This window comes from Balaenoptera musculus, chromosome 8, assembly GCF_009873245.2.
Source record: "Balaenoptera musculus isolate JJ_BM4_2016_0621 chromosome 8, mBalMus1.pri.v3, whole genome shotgun sequence".
NCBI classification, from domain to species: domain Eukaryota; kingdom Metazoa; phylum Chordata; class Mammalia; order Artiodactyla; family Balaenopteridae; genus Balaenoptera; species Balaenoptera musculus.
Window position 1 is genome coordinate 8,030,518 of NC_045792.1, and position 17,839 is coordinate 8,048,356.

Here is a 17,839-nt window from a genome sequence, read left to right on the forward strand (position 1 = left end):
CTATCCATACAATGAATACTATTCGGCAATAAAAAGAAATGATGTACTGATACATACTTGTCTACTTAAAGAAAAATGTACAACATAAGAGTTGTGAGTTTATGTTTTATTCAGGGACTTACTGAGGACTATAGCCTGGGTGACATCCTCTCAGTAACTCTGAGGAAATTACACAAAAGAGGCAGAGGAGAAGCCAGTTTATATGATTTTTGGCTAGGGAATATGTGTATCCAAGCATACATCTTGGTGAAAGATTACTGCTAGTCACAAAGAACACGTATCTCAAGTTAACGATTTTAGTGTTTTTCCTATGTATGGGAAGATACAAGAATCTGGTGTCATTAAAATTCTTCCTGAGATATATAACTATCTAAGGGGCCTGCTTGTCCACAGCACAGGGTGCACCATCTGTTATCATCTTAATTTCCTCTCAGAGTGCACCGTCGGTCAGCACCGCAGTGGGTTACAACTTAACTCTTGAGGAACCGGGTAGTGAGCAGTGCTCTCTGTTCTTTGTTTACATGCCACAACATGAGGGAACATTGAAAACGAACAAACAATTAAATAGAAACGGATAAATGCTTTCAAATGTCAGCTGTGCCTTCATCTTTGGGTTTTCTGCGTCCTCAAAAAACAAAAACAAAAAAACCCTTTAAAAAACCTTTTTCAAAGGTTGGAAAATTCAAGAGAAGAATAGTATTTTATAACATATGAAAACTATATGAAATTCAAATTTTAGTGTCCATGAATAAAGTTTTGTTAGAACACAGCCATGCTCATTTATTCACCTATTTTCTGTGGCTGCTTTTTGCTAAAAATGACAGAGTTGAATAGTTATAAGAGACTGTATGGCTCACAAAGCCTAAAATGTTTACTCTCTGGTCCTTACAGAGAATGTTTGTCTATTCTTGCTCCAATAAGTAACTTTTGGATTGGAGGGAGTATTGTGAACTTTGGAGACAGATCGTCTGGGTGGAAATCTACTGCCACAGTTTTGGGAACCTATTATACCTCTCTAGGCTTTAGTTCCCTCATCTATAATATGGGAATAATAATAGTACCTCCCTCACAGAGCTGTGAGAGTAAAAAGATATAATGCATACAAGAGTACTGCTTATGATACCTGCAACTTACGATTATCATTGTTGTCTTCTTTTTTTTTTATGAATTTATTTATTTATTTATTTATGGCTGTGTTGGGTCTTCGTCTCTGTGTGAGGGCTTTCTCTAGTTGCGGTGAGCGGGGGCCACTCTTTATCGCGGTGCGCGGGCCTCTCACCGTCACGGCCTCTCTTGTTGCAGAGCACAGGCTCCAGACGCGCAGGCTCAGTAGCTGTGGCTCACAGGCCCAGTTGCTCCGCGGCACGTGGGATCTTCCCAGACCAGGGCTCGAACCCGTGTGCCCTGCATTGGCAGGCAGGCTCCCAACCACTGCTCCACCAGGGAAGCCCCATTGTTGTCTTCTTATTGGCTGCATCACGGAAAGATATAAATGCTGAGAGCAGACACAATCACAAGGACTGGATACATTTTAGTGACATTCAACATCTTTGCTTTGCACCTTTGAAATGCACCTTTGGGTGAAATATTTAAACATCAATCATTGGTGGATGAAAAATGGGTACTTAGTGTGCCAGAATAAGATCACATATGCACTCTGCTTCTTATTCTAAGATAATTCCACCACTCAGAATTATCTTCAGTCTTCTGTCTTTGCAGTTGGACTTTCCCTGGTTCTCCATCACATGGATGAAGATGGGCACCCCATAGCAGCTGAGTTTCATATTACAGTTCTAATCACATTCAAAGAATTAGACTCTAAAATCCAATAACAAATTGCCAGGAAAAAGAATTTTATTGACTCATCTTGGGTCAAGTGTCCACCACTGATCCAGTCAAGCCACACCAGAGGAAAGTCTTCTAACGCCCACATGGTTTGCACCCTTGAGGAGATGTGTCTAAACCCACTCTCCCACCCAGCCTGTGGCATGTTTTCTGTGAATACAAAAACAAGCTATGGTGCTCCGGAGACCATTATCAGGTGATAACCAAACAATGCAGAAGGCTGCAAATAAGAAAAAGAGTTTATTTAGAGTTCTAAGAATTGCAGTTTGGGAGGCAAAGATTCAAATGGCAACTCAAATGTGCTCCGGGGGGAACAGAAAATAGCGGGGGCTTCTAAAGGCAAAAAAGATATTCCAGAGAAATAACGTAAGTTATCTTTACAGAACTACGATTGGTGCCGGTAGGCTTTCAGTCACTTGCTGGCAGCACATTGGTTGCCAAGCTGTGGTCTCTAGGGAGTAAAGAAGACAAGTTCCAGGTGGTCTCAGGATGGATGGGTCCAAAGTTTATGTTGGGTTTAGGGATGGACGTGTGTAAGTTTCACTTCCTTAATAGCCTCCCACCTCCATCTTAGCTCACTTTGACATAAGTGACTCCATTTTTTTTTTTTTTTAATTTAAGCCACTGATACTTAAGAGATTTGTGTTACAACACCTAGCCCACTCAACTAACCCATCATTTATGGACCCCCCCTCACACTTCTACTGTTTTCAGCTTTCAAAGACTCCCCCTCCTCCTTCAGTTCCTGCCCCCAGTACATGCAGAATCACAAATGCAGCCTTCCACAGACGCTGCCTTTTTAAGCAGCAATCAATGTGACTGATGATTAGGACCTGAAAAGGGAGAAGGTAGCCTTGGAGCTAGCTATGCCCATCAATCTTCACCCCAATTTGGTTTCAAAAATTATTGCTGGGGCATCTTGCAATGAAGGAAAGGAAAGGGGGCCTCAAAACAGAACAAGTCTGAGGCTGCTTCTCATAGGGGACCCACATTCAGATCACAGAGTCTTGGAGACTGTGGTGGTTGAAAGGGATCCTAACTTAGCTTCATCCACCGCATCAGGGCAAAAGCTGGGCCCTGTCTTTAGAACTTGTTGCAGAGAGGTGAGTCATGGCAGCATCTAAATTCCACAGTAACACTGAGTTTAAAGAGCTTCATAGGAACACATAGGCTGCTACAACCCTGGTATCCATAAGAAATGGTGTCACCTGGAAAGGGACAGAGAAGAGGGCAAGTGAGGCCCCAGAACCCAGGTTGCAGGCCCATGGGTATGGGGCCCAGTATATCCTGATATGCAGCTCAGTAAATATTCCTGAAAGAAATCACAGGATCAATGCATCAACCAACTAATCAAGAATGAGGGGAAAATAGCATTCCATGGAGGACTCATGCTCCTGGTAGGGTGAATGTCTGCCTCCTGGGAATGAGATGCTGGAGGTAGGGCCCCCTAGTGGGCTCTCCTAAAATAGCTCTGCAAGTTCTGTGTATTAGAGTTCAATCCATTCCCTCCACACAAGAGAGGGCAGAGAGGATGAATAGAAATTGCCCTCTCCACCCTGCCCATTTCTCCCCCAATCTATGTCCCTAGCTCCCCAAAAGCCCATCACAGTCAGGTCCCGCTCAGAGGAATTTCAGCAGCCCAGTTCCCATTACCCTCAGGAGCTAAACTCCCTACTTTGCTTACAGGTCACCATCCCAATTAATAGCGAGTGGCAGCCCATGCCCACAACCAGATGAAATGTTTCACTAGGTTAAGAAAAGAAAACCAGCCCCTTTTCTATGCAGTTCCTACTCCCACGGTTCCTGAGGGGTCACTTCCCTGAGTCCTACAGGCACCCTGCCTTGTTCTTGGGGCCCAGGCTCTCATGGGGTCTCATGGAGGGTTCCTACTATCCCCACACCCTGAACACTCACTGCCAGCCCCTAACCTCTGGCAAAGGTCACCCAGGAGACTTCTCAGGCCCCACCTACCTGCGTAGACCTTCCTCAGGAAGCACTGCTGGCTGCCTTGCGTCTGGCAGAAGCTTTCCCCGCTCTCGCAAACCCCACTGGCGTTGACTCGGTGACACTGGAAACATTCTAGAGCTGGAAAGTCAAAGAGGAATAATAAGGCTCTTCCGGCCCAGCGTCCCGGCTGCTCAGGAGGGAGCACACCTGTGACCCAAGTGCGCCTGGACACTGACCGGCTCCCAGCGCCCGACGAATGTGCTGAAAGCAGGTCGTTTCTCCGCGCTTGGCTTACACCTGGGAGGAGGCGTGTGCGCCTCTAGGCACAGGGGCTGCACCTGAGCGCAGAGGGCTCTCCCTGTCCTCCCAGGGATGGGCTGTGCTGCTGGAGGAGTGAGGTCAAGTCCTTCACTGCAGCTCCATCGACCCCACTTGCCAACTGATTATCACCCCAACACCAGGGGGCACCACTGAAAATGTTCCATGTGAATGGCATCTGCAGGAGCAGAACAGGTGATGGTTGGAGCTGTGAAGTCGGCACTGCCCACCCCTGCTCCGTCCTGGCTGCAGCTTCACAGAGCCTCCCCGCGCCCTCCTTCACACAGAGCCCCACCCTCCACTCTCCCTTTCATCTGAGGAGTCGGGGCTCCTAGGAGAACGCCAGGACTCAGCCTAAAAGGAGAGTTGAAGGGGGCAGGGAGGGGAGAGAAAGGACGGGTGGGAGGAGGCGGATGGGAAGTAAAAGAGAAGATAGGAAGTTAGAGAGTGAGGCAAGCCAGGGGGAGATTGAGGAGAGGAGGAGAGGAGGGGAGGAACGGAGGAAGGGAAGAAGGGAGGAAGGAAGAGAGGGAGGGAGGGGGGAGGAAGGAGGGAAGGAGGGAGGGAGCTTCCGGACAAACACTTGCCCTGGAGCCTCCTCCTTGGGATGAGCACCCAGTGGTCCCTATTCACCAAACAGTGAGCACCTGGTGTGTGGGAGGCAGTATTCCAGGTGTTGGGAATTGAGTGCTGAAGGAGCATTGAAACATGCATTCCACTTATTTAAACACTAAAAAAATAAATGGGGAAAATGACTGACAATGAAAAAATAAGAAAGGTTATTTCAGGTCCTGGTGACTCGTGAAGATGATGAGATGGAGGAAACATGGAGGAGACAGCGTGGGGAGACCTTGGGGAGGCAGAAAAGCTTTCTCAAGGGTGATTTAAGCTCAAACCTGAATGATCTTTTTTTTAAAGCTAACTACTTAAACGGCTGGGAGAAGTTGGGAAACTGGTCCAGGAAGATCCACCGGCAAGTGCACAGAAAGGTTCTGAGACGGAATTAGCCTGGCCAGTTTGAGAAACAAAAAGAACAGCACAGGTAAAGTGGAAAAGGGTGAGAATATTATAAAGTGGGACTGAAGAGGTCGGTAGAGACCAGACCATAAGCACGTATCTGCTTAGACCCGCACTGTTGTACATGGTATCCACGGGACTTAACATGGCTGTTGTGAAATGCGAGTAGTCCAAACAGATGGGCTGTAGGTCAATTTCAAACACTTAGCACACAAAAAAATTTTAATTGCTCATCAGTAACTTTGATGTTGATTACATGCTGAAATAATATTTTAGATGTATTGGGTTAAATAAATACTATTAAAGTTAATTTTACACATTTCTTATTTTTTTAATATGCCTACTAGAAGATTTAAAATAACATCTGTAGCTCAGCTTATATCTTATTTGGACAGGACAGTTTAGGCCATTGTAAGAACTGGGATTTTATTCAAAGTTGGAGGAAGCCATCAGAGGTTTTTCAATAGAGAATGACATTAACTGGTTTATGTTTTGCATTTTCACTCTGCCAGCTGTGCAGACAATAGATTTTAAAGAAAGAGAGTAAGAGAGGGCTAAGAAAGATAGTGGAAACTGGAAGGAAGCCACAAGTCAACCGAATCCATGCAAAATGTGAGAAATTAAAGGTCAAGTATAAATGAAATATTTATGTGGGAAACAGGGACTGGGAAACCTACAGCAGAACAAAAAGAAGGTCATTTCAATGTGCTTGCCACGGCCTCATCATTTTTTGTGTAGTTTAAATCTGAAACTATACATTTTTTTATTTACTCACACATTTTTATCTTGTAATAAAGCTTTTCACCTGGAGTGAACTTTGAAAAGTGCACACTCATTAGAAAACTGAGCACTCAATTCCTCTTCCTCTAAACTTAATGATGACTGTATAACTTGAACAGCCTGTCTGTCAATATTTACCATCGCCCCTGGGCCTGTGCTGTCCCTGATCCCATGAAAACCTCCTAAAGATACAAATCTGCTTAAGAATTTCAGTGGCTCTTTTGAAAGTTAGTAGTTATTTGAAGAAGGCTGTGCCCTAGGATGATTTCACTTGTGCAGCTGCAACAGAGGCTTCTCACATATCACTGTCTGAAGCAAGTGTAATTCCCATCGCCCTCCCCGTAGCCCTCAGCCTTCACCTCCACATGCTTGTGACTGCAACACTTGTGACTCTGACAGGGGACTGTAGGACACACTTGCTGTGCATACAGGGCAGCTGGAACAGTGTAGAGCAGATGCCCCTGGGAGCATCCCTCCCCCAAGAAGAGATGGGGAATCGGGGGATGAATACTCCAACTTTCTCACCCATGAGTTGGATCCTCTACACTGTCCTCCAGAATTCCCAGCAGGATGGATTCCATTTGCCCACCATGGTGCCCAGCTTATTAACTTCCTTGCATATTCTGTCTTACTTCCCCACGCCCCTCCTGGTATTTCCTGGGATCACCTTCCAGACAAATGATTTTTACTCCTATCAGCTTCAGAGGGAAGCACAAGCCAGGATGATGGATTTTCATTTAGATCAAATGTGTGTTCTTCTACATTATTTTTTTATATTTTTTTATTCTGAGTCTTCTTGTGCTTTTACAAAACAAACAAAACATTGACTATTAACAGGCTGATTCCGTTTGCTGAAGAAGGACATTGGAAACAAATGATGCCTGTTAATGCCAATGATCATTCCAGTTTTCAATCAATCATGGAATCAAATAAAAGCTATGAAAGTATATTCTGTAGAAGGTGAAACACCTGACTTTTTGTGAATGCTATAATAAATTTAAAAGTCCACATAGAACATAAAATCATTTCTTTTTACTGTGAAAGAATAAATGCAAATGCTGGTAGAATATAATATTGCAGCAAAAAAAAAAAAAAAAGTTTTTACTTAATTGAGACCCCAGAGAGCAAAAAATGCCCTTATAGTTGGTTTTGATGCACACATAATTCTGAATTTTGTCCTGTGTCCAAACCAGATAGTATATGAATATAAATATATATATATGTAAATACTTTATATATTTTAATGTTATATATTATAAAGGTTAAAATATATAACATATAGAATATGTTATATTATGAATTATATATATGAAAATATATATTTTATATATTATATATGTATGTGCACATACACACCCACAGGTAAAGTAACTGAACTGTAAAAGTTTTGTGATGTGGAATAAAAAATAGTCTTTAGCAAAATTTCTCCCTGCTCCCTGTCATCAAGCAGATCTGAAAATGGTTTAGCTTCTAAGGAACTACATTGTGATTCAATCTAAGTTTTCTACAACAGTAATGAACACTTCGTAAAAGGTCCCGCAAATATCGGTTGCATTTTGGTCAGGTAGTAGAGTTTCTGATTCCATTTTTTGATGTTTCACAGCTGGCAGCCTTGAAGTCTCTCCCCTGTGCCCCACATCTGGGCCTCAGGAGCTCCCTCCTTTACCACTGGTGGGAGTTTCAAACCACACAAGCCCCTACCTGAATGCAGGAACCCTTGCCCTGTCTGTCCCCCTCACCACCATAGAAATTCGAGTCTCCTTTCTCTGCTCCCTCAAGCCATCTTAAGACACCTGGCAGTAAGCCCTGCTCTCCTGAGAAAGCCTCATTAGGTAAGTAATAAACCTTTTCATACCCTCCTGGTGCATATGTGACATCATCAGTTTTGACATCTGATCCAAGTTTGGGTGAGGGTCCATCCTGTTTCTACAGTATAACCCCAACAGTTTGAAATCTTAAAGTAGTCAACAAATGGAGTACCCAAGTATTTCAGCTTTCAAAAAATGTTTAACCAGTTGAAGTTATGAAAAACAGACTTTCAAGCAAAAAGATATTGAAATGTATTCCTACAAAAACAGAATGCCCCAGATTAAATTGTAAAATGTTTATGGTTGTCTTATCTGTTGGACATTCTAATGTCAAGGCAGGCAGACAAAGAGTCAAAGAGAGAGGCAGTGCCTGGAAACATAACCTGCCACTCACCCAGGTTCTCCTCAGTCCCCATTGCCCTCCTACATGCTCCCCAGAGGGCTCACCTTGCAGGAATCCCAGCAGTGAGGACAGGACCACCAGCAGCAGCAGCAGGAGGCCCTTACCCATCTCTGGATTTGGCCCCAGCCCCAAAGATTTACAGAAGGCAGGATAGAACCACAGGCCTCGAGAGCCTCTGAGATATGGCTTTATAATTCCAGGCTGGGAGGAGCAGCCAATAGCAGCCCAGGCAAAGGGCTGTACTTCCCCAGACAAAGAGCAAATAGGGTCCCTGAAGGAACTGGGGCCCTGCATTCCTTTCAGCGTTATTGGCCCTGCTCACCTCCACTGGCCCTACTGAGGGAGCCAAGTTATGTAAGAAGAGCTGGCTCTTTTGTGTCTCCATTTCACAATTGTAAAATGGAAGACTAGAGTCTGACTTACATTGCCTAAGGATTTGGGAATTCAATTGAGTTAGTGATGTTTTATCATCTAAGTGGTTTGCCATATTTAAAGGAACTACTGAAGTATGGTGTGAATAAAAATACTCTTATTAAGGATACTCTCTTATTAAAATAAGCCTAGGGAAATAAACACATGCTTAGACTTCGTAAAGTGCAGGCTGGACACAAATAGATTTTGGTGGTAGTGTTACCAACCAGGGTTCTTGGCCTTCCTTAATCAAAAGAAATTGATCAGAGGCCAGACAAGAAATTCAGGCAAGGCTTTATTGGGGCCCCTGCTGCAGCAGGGGAAAGTGAGAACTAGCAACACGTTCCCTTGATCACTTGCTCACTCAGAAGAGGTGAGCTGGTTCCTTATAGGGGGTGAGGGTAGGGGTGGGTCCAGGGGTCAGGCTGGAGGGGTGGCTTAGGTGGTCTGCCCACCCCTTTGGTGGTGTTGTGTGCAGGGGCTATGCGTAGGACCCTGCTTTTGCTCCCGGCTCTTCAGAAGTGGCAGTTGTGCTTTTGGTCTCTTTGTATCTTTTTGTCCATAATCTGCCCCAACTGCACATGCACACAGTTATTTTTAGTCCCTTATAGTTTCTTTGTATTTTGTTGCTGGAGGAGACATTTGTCCAGGTGCAAGCACTGCAGCAAAGGGTCCTAGGTCCCAGGTCCCAGCCTGTCTCAGTATTATTGTCTCCTTTCTTGGAAATGAAGCACATCTGCATTTGCTTTTTAATGTTTTGGCAAACAGGAGCAAAATGGAGTATTTCTCCATTTCTCCATCTTCAAGATCTATACTACAAGCAACCCAGAGTTCTTGTTGTCAGTTTTTCATCTCACTATTCCTTTTTAAATAAAAATGTTATTTTCTATTCTGGATGCTAGATTACAGCCAGTGGAGAACTCTCTTTCCAGAATGGTGTCAGGAGGAGGTCTGCAGACCCATCCCCACCCCATCCAATGAAACAACTATAACTGGCAAAAGTTATTTTTAAAACAATCATTTTAAATCTCTGAAAAATGTCCTAAGGGCATACAGCAAATCAAGAAACATTTTTTTTTTCAAGAAAATGTACTAAATCTCAATAGGAACAGTGAGAATGTGTGGCATCTGAACCATAACTTGCACAGGTCTGCATGAAAGAAGTTCCACTCTGGGAAGGTATGGCCAAGAAAATGGGGCATTCTTTCCCCCAGCTCCCAGTGGAGGGACATGGCATCTCACTGGGAGGTTCAGACCACTAGCATTCCTCAAGCATCGTAGTTCCAAGTTGTAGAAGCTAAATTCCTGCAAGTATGGCCAAGACAAGTGTGTCCCTTAGTCCACCAAGCATGCTCCCCACCAGAAAGCAGAGCCTCTAACCTAGGTGTGGCAGTCTGATAATATTGGGTCCCAATTATCCTCAGCTATGGCAGAGATTCCATTTCAGGAGAGGCAAGACAAGAAGACCAAAGGCTACTCCCCCTCCACAGTACCTTGCTTGGAAAGCAGGGATGTAGCTCTTGGCTAAGTAGGCCTCTGCCCCTCCACAAACTCTGGGCTTAGAGGTTTTGCCAAGGGAGAGGGGCAGTCCATAGGAACTTAAGAATCTGAAGTTCTCCCCAAAGGAACAAACTTTATTTTAAACAGAGTGTGGGGACTTTCAAGAATAAGGGCATCTTCAAAAACAATGGAGATTTTGGTGGTAAGCAATTAAAGAAGAGACTCTTATCTCCCTGCAAGCAACACGTTAAACTGTAGGTTAGCTAGTTTACCAGAGAGAACTAGAGAAAGAAACAGCTAAGAAAAATCCTACTGGGAGCAGAACAAATATGAAAGATTGGCCTGAAAAGTGACCTTTGTAAAAGGGATCTGAAATTAATTGGATCAGACAATGAAGCTTTTCGTGTCCTAGGTCATTGTTAATAGAGCCATCAGCCAGTTAGTCATGGAGCCCACAGCTTGGTGTGACACAAATAGAGGCAGACAATCACAGAGGATCAGGGAAAGAGATGGTCCCAAAGAGCCCTGGTAGACCACTCTCATCCCAGGATGACTGTGACCATGCACCAGCCTGTGCCCTCTGAGGGGTGACATCAAAGCTGTCACACTGCAGGGAAAATAGATTTCACTAAAATAGTTCAGCCAAGTCACTAAACAAATAAACAGGAAAATGACAACAACAACAACAACAAGCCTGGAGAGGTAAGATAAAACAGCAGGAATCAATATCCAGAGTTACTACAATAATTTACCTAAAGTGTTCAGTTTTCAACCCAAAATTATGAGACATGCAAAGAAACAGGAAAGTATGACCCACACACATTAAAAAAAAAAAACAAAAAACAGGCAATAATAACTGCCTTTGATTGTGGGGGGGTATGGGAGGAGTGGATGGGGAGATGGTCAAATTTTTATTATAAGATGTCTAAGTTCTGGAGATCTAATGTGTAGCATGGTGACTATACTTAATAAAACTGTATTGTATATTTGAAACTTGCTAAGAGAGTAGATCTTAAGGGTTCTTACCACACATACACACACACACACACACACACACACGGATAACTTGTAAGACAGATGTTTTAATTAGCTTGATTGTGGTAATCATTTCACAATGTATACATATATGAAATCATCATGTTGTAACTTTTAAATATACATAATTTTTATTATTAATTATACCTCAGTAAAGCTGGGGTAGGGGGTTTCAACCGAAAAAAATACACACAACCTAAAAGTTGAGAGTTATGTTTTATTCGGCAGAAAGTTTTAGGACTTTAAGCCCAGGAGGCAACTGCTCTGAGGAAGTGTGGGGGGAGCCAGGATATATAGGAGTTTTGCAAGAAGGGCAGGTAGTCTGAACGTCAAAAGATTATTGTTAATTAAAGAAAACCAGATGTTGCAAATTAAGGAATTTAGCACTTTTCTGTAAATGGGAAGATGCAAGAGTCTGGGCTCACTGAAATCATTCCTTTGATATGCACCTCAGCTATCTGGGGCCAGTATCCTGTGTTTTCACATCCTGAGCTTCCTCAGGGCTCACCGTGGGGAGTGGCTGCAGTCTGATGGCTGTTAGATGGCAGGTATTCTTCTCCTTCCTGAGTTCCCTCAGTGCTCACCAGCTCACCAATGGTGGCTGCAATCTCTGATGACTGTGACATCCTTTGTTTACTGATATGGCAGGAAATATAGCATTTCTCTGGGGAAAGAAACTTCCCATGAGACATCCTAGATGTCACATTTAACAAATATAAAATTATATGATCGGTTCTATTTCTCTGAGGAACCTTGATTGATACATCATCCAGAAAGTTCAACAAATTCTTAGTAGGATGAACACGAGAGATTTGCACCTAGGCATATCATAGTAAAAATGTTAAAAGGCCAAAAAACATCTTGTAAACAGCATGAAAAAAAATGACTCATGACATACAAGGGATTCCCTCAATAAGGTTAAAAGCTGACTTCTCTTTAGAAATAGTGGGGGCCAGAGAAGATGGGATGACAAATTTAAACTGCTGAAAGAAAAAAAAACTGTCAACCAAGAATCCTACATTCACAAAATTCATCTTTCAAAAATGAAGGTGAAATAGAGACATTCCCAGATGGACAGCCAGTGCAGAGGGTAAGGGGTGGGAGGGTGGTAATCAGCATCTCATCCTCTGGGTTGTTCTCCAGACTAAGAGAGAGATTTCTACTGAATAATATATACTATATATAAAATGCATCCCAATGAAAGATGCTGAAAGGAAAAAAAAGTAGTTTTTTTGTCTCATACATATATTAGAAATGATTTTTAATGTGTTGTTGGGAAATAATTGTTCCCTGGATTCCTTACTGCTTCTATAAAAGGTCCAGACATGTACATGTATACAGTTGGGACCTGGACATGTGTACAGTTTAAAGATAAAAAATGTTTGCTCTCACTCTCCTAGAAACATTTCACTTTTCATGAACCATAAGAATTAGATCTCTAATTACTTGTTTACTTAATTGCTCTGATTCAGGAGAATAATAAGCAACAATCTTCCCTTATCTCTCTCAAAGTGTAACTGAGCAGGAACCTATGGGGCCTTGCTGGGACAGGCCTTGCCCCCATATCTTCTGCTTTAGCTCTTCTCTGAAGTACCTAGATAATAGTATTTGATGCAAATTTCCTGAGTTGTTTTCCAGATGTGAAAAACCCCCCACCAAATGGAAGATGTGAACTACTTGATGACCATGAGCACATAGCTCCAGGCCTCCCAGAGCCTAAGGACTGATAAAGTTAACCCCTGTGACACCACTCTGTTCCCTCATCATCAGCCAATCAGAGAATTGTACAGGATCCAAACACCATACCCTGTGACCTCCTCTCCATCACCTGGCTTTTAAAAATGCTTTGCCAAAACCCTTCGGGGAGCTCGAGGCTTTTTGGGGCATGAGCCACCTCGTCTCCTTGAATGGCCTTGCCATAAACCTTTCTCTGCTCCAAACTCTGACATTTCAGTTTGTTTGACCTCACTGTGCATCAGGCACATGAACCTTCGTTAACAATTTTGATGAGCCAGCCAGGAGTCTGTTCCCGTGGCTGGTCAACCCTGGCCTGGGGCAGCCCCTTCCCTGAGCCTCCAGCAGCTGCTGGAGCCCATTTCACTCCAGGGATCTTGGAGGGACTGTCCCCAACAAGCGTTGGCTGCCCATGGCACGAGGCTGTTTGGAGCCGAGAAACATCTGGAGCTGTGGTCCACATTCCGTGTCATTGGGTGAGTCACTCCAGCTTGCGCAGGCTGGGAATTCTCTCCACTCCATTTGGGCTGCTTCCCTTGTGGGAAGGGAGCCACTTGAGGGTAAGTCACTCCGGTGTGTACAACCAGGAACATAATCCCCCCTCAATTTGGGCTTTTCCTTTACAGGACAAGCCAATTTGTTTGATTGGGGTACTCTGTTGGAGAGGGGAATTGTTGTTGGACTCTACCCAATTTGGGAACCAGTTCATTTGCTTCTTGAGAGCCAGGCTTGCCAATTTGTTTGGAGGCCTCCGTTTGGGAGTGGAAGTGGAATTTTGGACTACACCTCTTCTGATTTTCTGTCTGTGTGACTGTAGCTTAGTTGTTTGTGGTTTTGTGTGTATCATTTTGGGGTGAGCCACTCATAGTCCATTCTTTCTGGCTATGCCTCGTCTGATTCTTTGTTTGTGGGACCATGAGTTTGTGGTTTATATGCGTGTTAGTACTTGCATTGGCCAGTTGAGATGTCTTTGGTGAATAATGGGGCTCATGTGTGACGACACCAGGGTATCCTTCCCTATTGCATAGGTTTCGCCTGTGGTGGAGCACTGGTTGAGATTTTCCCTTTTGAACTAGCCATGATCATTCGTTCAGCTTCATCTCCAATGGGGCATTGGTTGGGGTTCTCCCCTTTTGGACTGATGGGGCACTGGTTGGGAATCTTCCTTTTTTGGGGGGCTAGGGAACTGTGACCCTGAGAGACCGATTTGAATTGCTGTTTGCTTGATATTTGATAACACTGACCGTGAATAATTAAGTATGGGTGATCAGAGCTCTGTTCCATCTTATAGTCCCCTAGCGTACTTTTTTAAAACTAAGAGATCTTTAGCTATGCTCCCTAAATGAAAGAAAATGTCTCAATACTCCCTGAGATCTGGAAAGCAAAGGCCCCTAATGGCTTGGCTATTATATCAAAGTGGGTCTTTTGCAATTGCTTTTATCTTGGGGGTATGTGTGTGTCTGTGAATGAGTGTCTTGGTACCTGAGTCCAAATCCCATTTTCTCTTCCTGGTTTTGCTGAAAGAGGGTCATGCAAATGTGAGCAGATGATATGTATTATCGTATTTGTTTCTTTAAACTGAGGTGGATATTTGGGAACTGGAAAAAAGAAAGCTCCCTGAAAATAGCCCAAGATGGCTGGGTTTGGTGTAAGTAGTTAGAAGAGGAATTTGCATTTCTCTTCCTGTGCCTTTGAGATGTAAATGATTTACCTGGGTTCTCTGGAACTTATCTAATCAATCTGTGTTGCTTGGTACTGGAAAAAGGGATGCAGGAATAACATTCAAACTGCTGGGAATGTTCCCTCAGCTAAACTTTAATTCATAAGCTTCATAAGGGTATGAAGAAACTTACAGTAAATCTGTTAATTATAAAAGGGTGAAAGAGGTCCAACAGGGTCAGGCACTTTTGGCTATGCATTTCATAGCCCAGTCTGCCCTAGACATCAGGCACAAAATTCAGAAAACAATTGCTGGTCCTCGGACTCTAATGAACGATTTGTTCCAATTGGCTTATTCAGTTTTCAATAATAGGGATATACCCAAAAATGCTGAATGCACCCAGAGAAATATGCAAAAGAATACTGGTGCAACCTTTTTGGTCTTAACCCAAAAGACTGGAAACCTTAGCAACCATAAAGAGTATGTAATGGGGGTTGTCAGGGAAAAGGCAGGGGCACACTTTCCTGGAACCCCTTTTGTGCAAGATCAATGGCCAGCTGTTTTTATATTCCTTTCTGTCCATGCCTGATTGTCCCATCCCTTTAATGGGAAGAGATTTATTAACTAAGTTAGGGGCCACTCTGTTTCTTGAGGGACAAGAAACATCACCAAATTGTTCTAACAGAACGCAGAAAGGAACAGATAAAATCTGAAGCTAAAATAGAAGCCTTAGTAGACCCTGGAATGTGGAATATCAAGGTTCTGGGCTTGGCTGAAGATACCCAGCCAATGATTATTAAGTAAAAATGGTTATAGATTGTCTAAATATAAAGTACAAATTTCTTAAACCTAAGGAAGATCCCCAAAATTGTTTGTAAATAGATTACCAAAATGGGAGGCCACTGGTCTAACTAAATGAATCATAGCTGATAATCAGAGCCTGATAGGAATTCTGGGGGGAGGCCTTCTCCCCTAAGCTAAATGAGGAGCCACCCAATTCTTTGAAAAAAAAGAAAAACCAAACTGTCCTTGTTTTACAACTCTAGTCTTTACAGGACCAGAGATGTGGCTCTAAAAATAATCCAATGCCCAGCAATGCTTGTACCACTCCCCAAACGTTCCCTATTTATCTTAAGAGACTTGTAAGTATTAAACAAAGGGGAAACAAAGTCATCCTAGGAGAAACTTGCCTGTACCTTTGAGATGCAAATGTCCTATCTGGTCTTCTCAGGAAACTTCATCTCTGCCATATTTTTAAAAAGCAAATTTTGAAAAGAGGGAAAAGTAATTTAGAAATTGACTTGTCAAGGGTAAATAGAAATCCTAAGTGTCTTTTCTGTAAATACTTAGCCATCCGAGTGAGCTTGATTTGTTCCATCTGCCAGAAACCTAATTTTAATCCAACCTCTCTTGTAAACTGATGGGTTTTACACTGCTCTACCTGACTCAGGGCTGAAATTTTAAAATGAGAACTGTGAGGTCTCCCTGTTTGTGTGTCTGTATGTGTCTTTGTCTTTGGATAACATTGCTGAGGTTAATTTGTAAATGAGATTGATTGGCTTAAAGAAAAGTAAGCACTGCCAAATCAAACAATCCTAAAAACAAGAGCAATTAAGCTAAATGAGTTTCAGGTTCACATGAACTGGGAAATATTCACTATTAAATTAATACCTGGTAATAATGTTTAAGATTGTTGATCTAATTAATATAGACATGTCTTTAGAGTCATCAACATTAAGTATAATAATTTCACTGCACCTAGGTTTAATAGAAGTTTAATGAAATCTTGTTATATCTGTTGCAAATTTGTCAGCAAGAAAAACAACTTGATATGATGAAACTTTAAAGTAAATATAAACAAGATAAGAGCTTTTAGGTAAACTCTATAGGAATAATTATGTTTTGAAAATTATCTAAAATAGTCTCTCTAGATTTTGGTAACTATTACTTGCCTCTTGGTTTTCACTAGAAATTAAGGGATTCTAATTTAAATATGTAATTAAAGCTACTGGAAGTAATAAAACATTTCACTATACAGTAGGAAAGTGGGGTATATGTTTTGAGTAAAAGGAGTTTTATGCATGGTCAGGCTGAGATTAGATTAAACTTAATTGGGTAAATGGATTTTGATGTTAAAAGTAGACTGGTGAAGGACTAGACTTGGTTCCTCTCTGCTAAGAGAACAATTTTACTTGGAATGCTGCTTTTGATGACAGATTGTGTGAACTTCCTTGCCTTTCAGTGATCTGTATTTGTTTTTAAGTATTCACAGTGACCTATGATTATATCTGACCAAATGTTTTTTAAAAAACTTTTTGATATTTTTGATGAACTTCCTATCAAATTCTAATTAAAGTTCTTTTGACTTCAGCTAGCTTTGGGATGCTTCAGAGGGCCCCTGAGGCACCTCAGAAAAAGAATATATATATTAAACTGACTAGAATTAGTTGGTATGCTAAATTACATGGAAAGCATTGTCAAATGAGTCATAAGCCTCCTAAGATTATACAGTATGAATAAATGTTATTAATATAGGCATTCTAGAAATTATATAAAGTTTCTGAAATTCGTATACGTCCTGATATAATGCTATAATTTTAGTTGTTATCTTAAAATGTTGTATGAAACAACTTGGATAAGCTTCTTTGCCAAGAAGAATTGTAATCAGATCTTTAACTTTGCCTTTTTAAGACCTTTATCATTCATATGCAGCTCAGCTGATGCTTTGCAAAACTGCCACATCTTCAAGAAGAATCATAGAAAGGATGTTCTGACAAAAACAGGTTTCTGATAACTTTTAAATCATACTGCTAAACTAGGTAAGATATTTTAAAAGTCTAATGGAAACACTGATTTCATAAAACTGTCAGTAAAAAGGATTAATTATATGGGACTGAGTAAACTGATGAATATGATTGCAACATTTGGGTTTTGTCTGAAATATTACTGGCTTTTAATCTGTGTTTTTACTAAGGGTTTTTTTTGTTTGTTTTTTGTTTTAATATGATATAACGGGCTTTGGGATTTCATGATCTAGATTTGAATCTTTTTTTTTTTTTTTTAGAAATAATTGACTACTGGAGACAAATGCTCCCTGCTTTTTAATTTTATTTATTTATTTATGGCTTTGTTAGATCTTCGTTTCTGTGCGAGGGCTTTCTCTAGTTGTGGCAAGCGGGGGCCACTCTTCATCGCGGTGCGCGGGCCTCTCACTATCGCGGCCTCTCTTGTTGCGGAGCACAGGCTCCAGACGCGCAGGCTCAGTAATTGTGGCTCACGGGCCTAGTTGCTCCGCGGCATGTGGGATCTTCCCGGACCAGGGCTCGAACCCGTGTCCCCTGCATTAGCAGGCAGATTCTCAACCACTGCGCCACCAGGGAA

General features: G+C 42.2%; 1 protein-coding gene across 1 annotated transcript; it reads right to left on the reverse strand.

The window, feature by feature from the left end:
* Positions 1-2,928: 2,928 nt before the first annotated feature.
* On the reverse strand, positions 2,929-8,226 carry LOC118898805 (secreted seminal-vesicle Ly-6 protein 1-like). The gene is made up of 3 exons (XM_036859375.1): positions 8,163-8,226; positions 3,817-3,930; positions 2,929-3,053 (listed from the first exon to the last, which is right to left on the reverse strand). The coding sequence occupies exons 1-3, from the start codon at positions 8,224-8,226 to the stop codon at positions 2,929-2,931; spliced, it is 303 nt and encodes a 100-aa protein (XP_036715270.1).
* Positions 8,227-17,839: the final 9,613 nt, after the last annotated feature.

What these genes read in the sequence shown, in the direction of transcription:
- LOC118898805 (XM_036859375.1), bottom strand. Translation starts at nt 8,226, where the DNA reads ATGGGTAAGGGCCTCCTGCTGCTGCTGCTGGTGGTCCTGTCCTCACTG. An exon ending in ACTGCTGGGATTCCTGCAAG is followed by an intron (nt 3,931 to 8,162) that starts GTGAGCCCTCTG and finishes TTGACTTTCCAG; the next exon opens with CTCTAGAATGTTTCCAGTGT. An exon ending in CCTGAGGAAGGTCTACGCAG is followed by an intron (nt 3,054 to 3,816) that starts GTAGGTGGGGCC and finishes GTCCCTTTCCAG; the next exon opens with GTGACACCATTTCTTATGGA.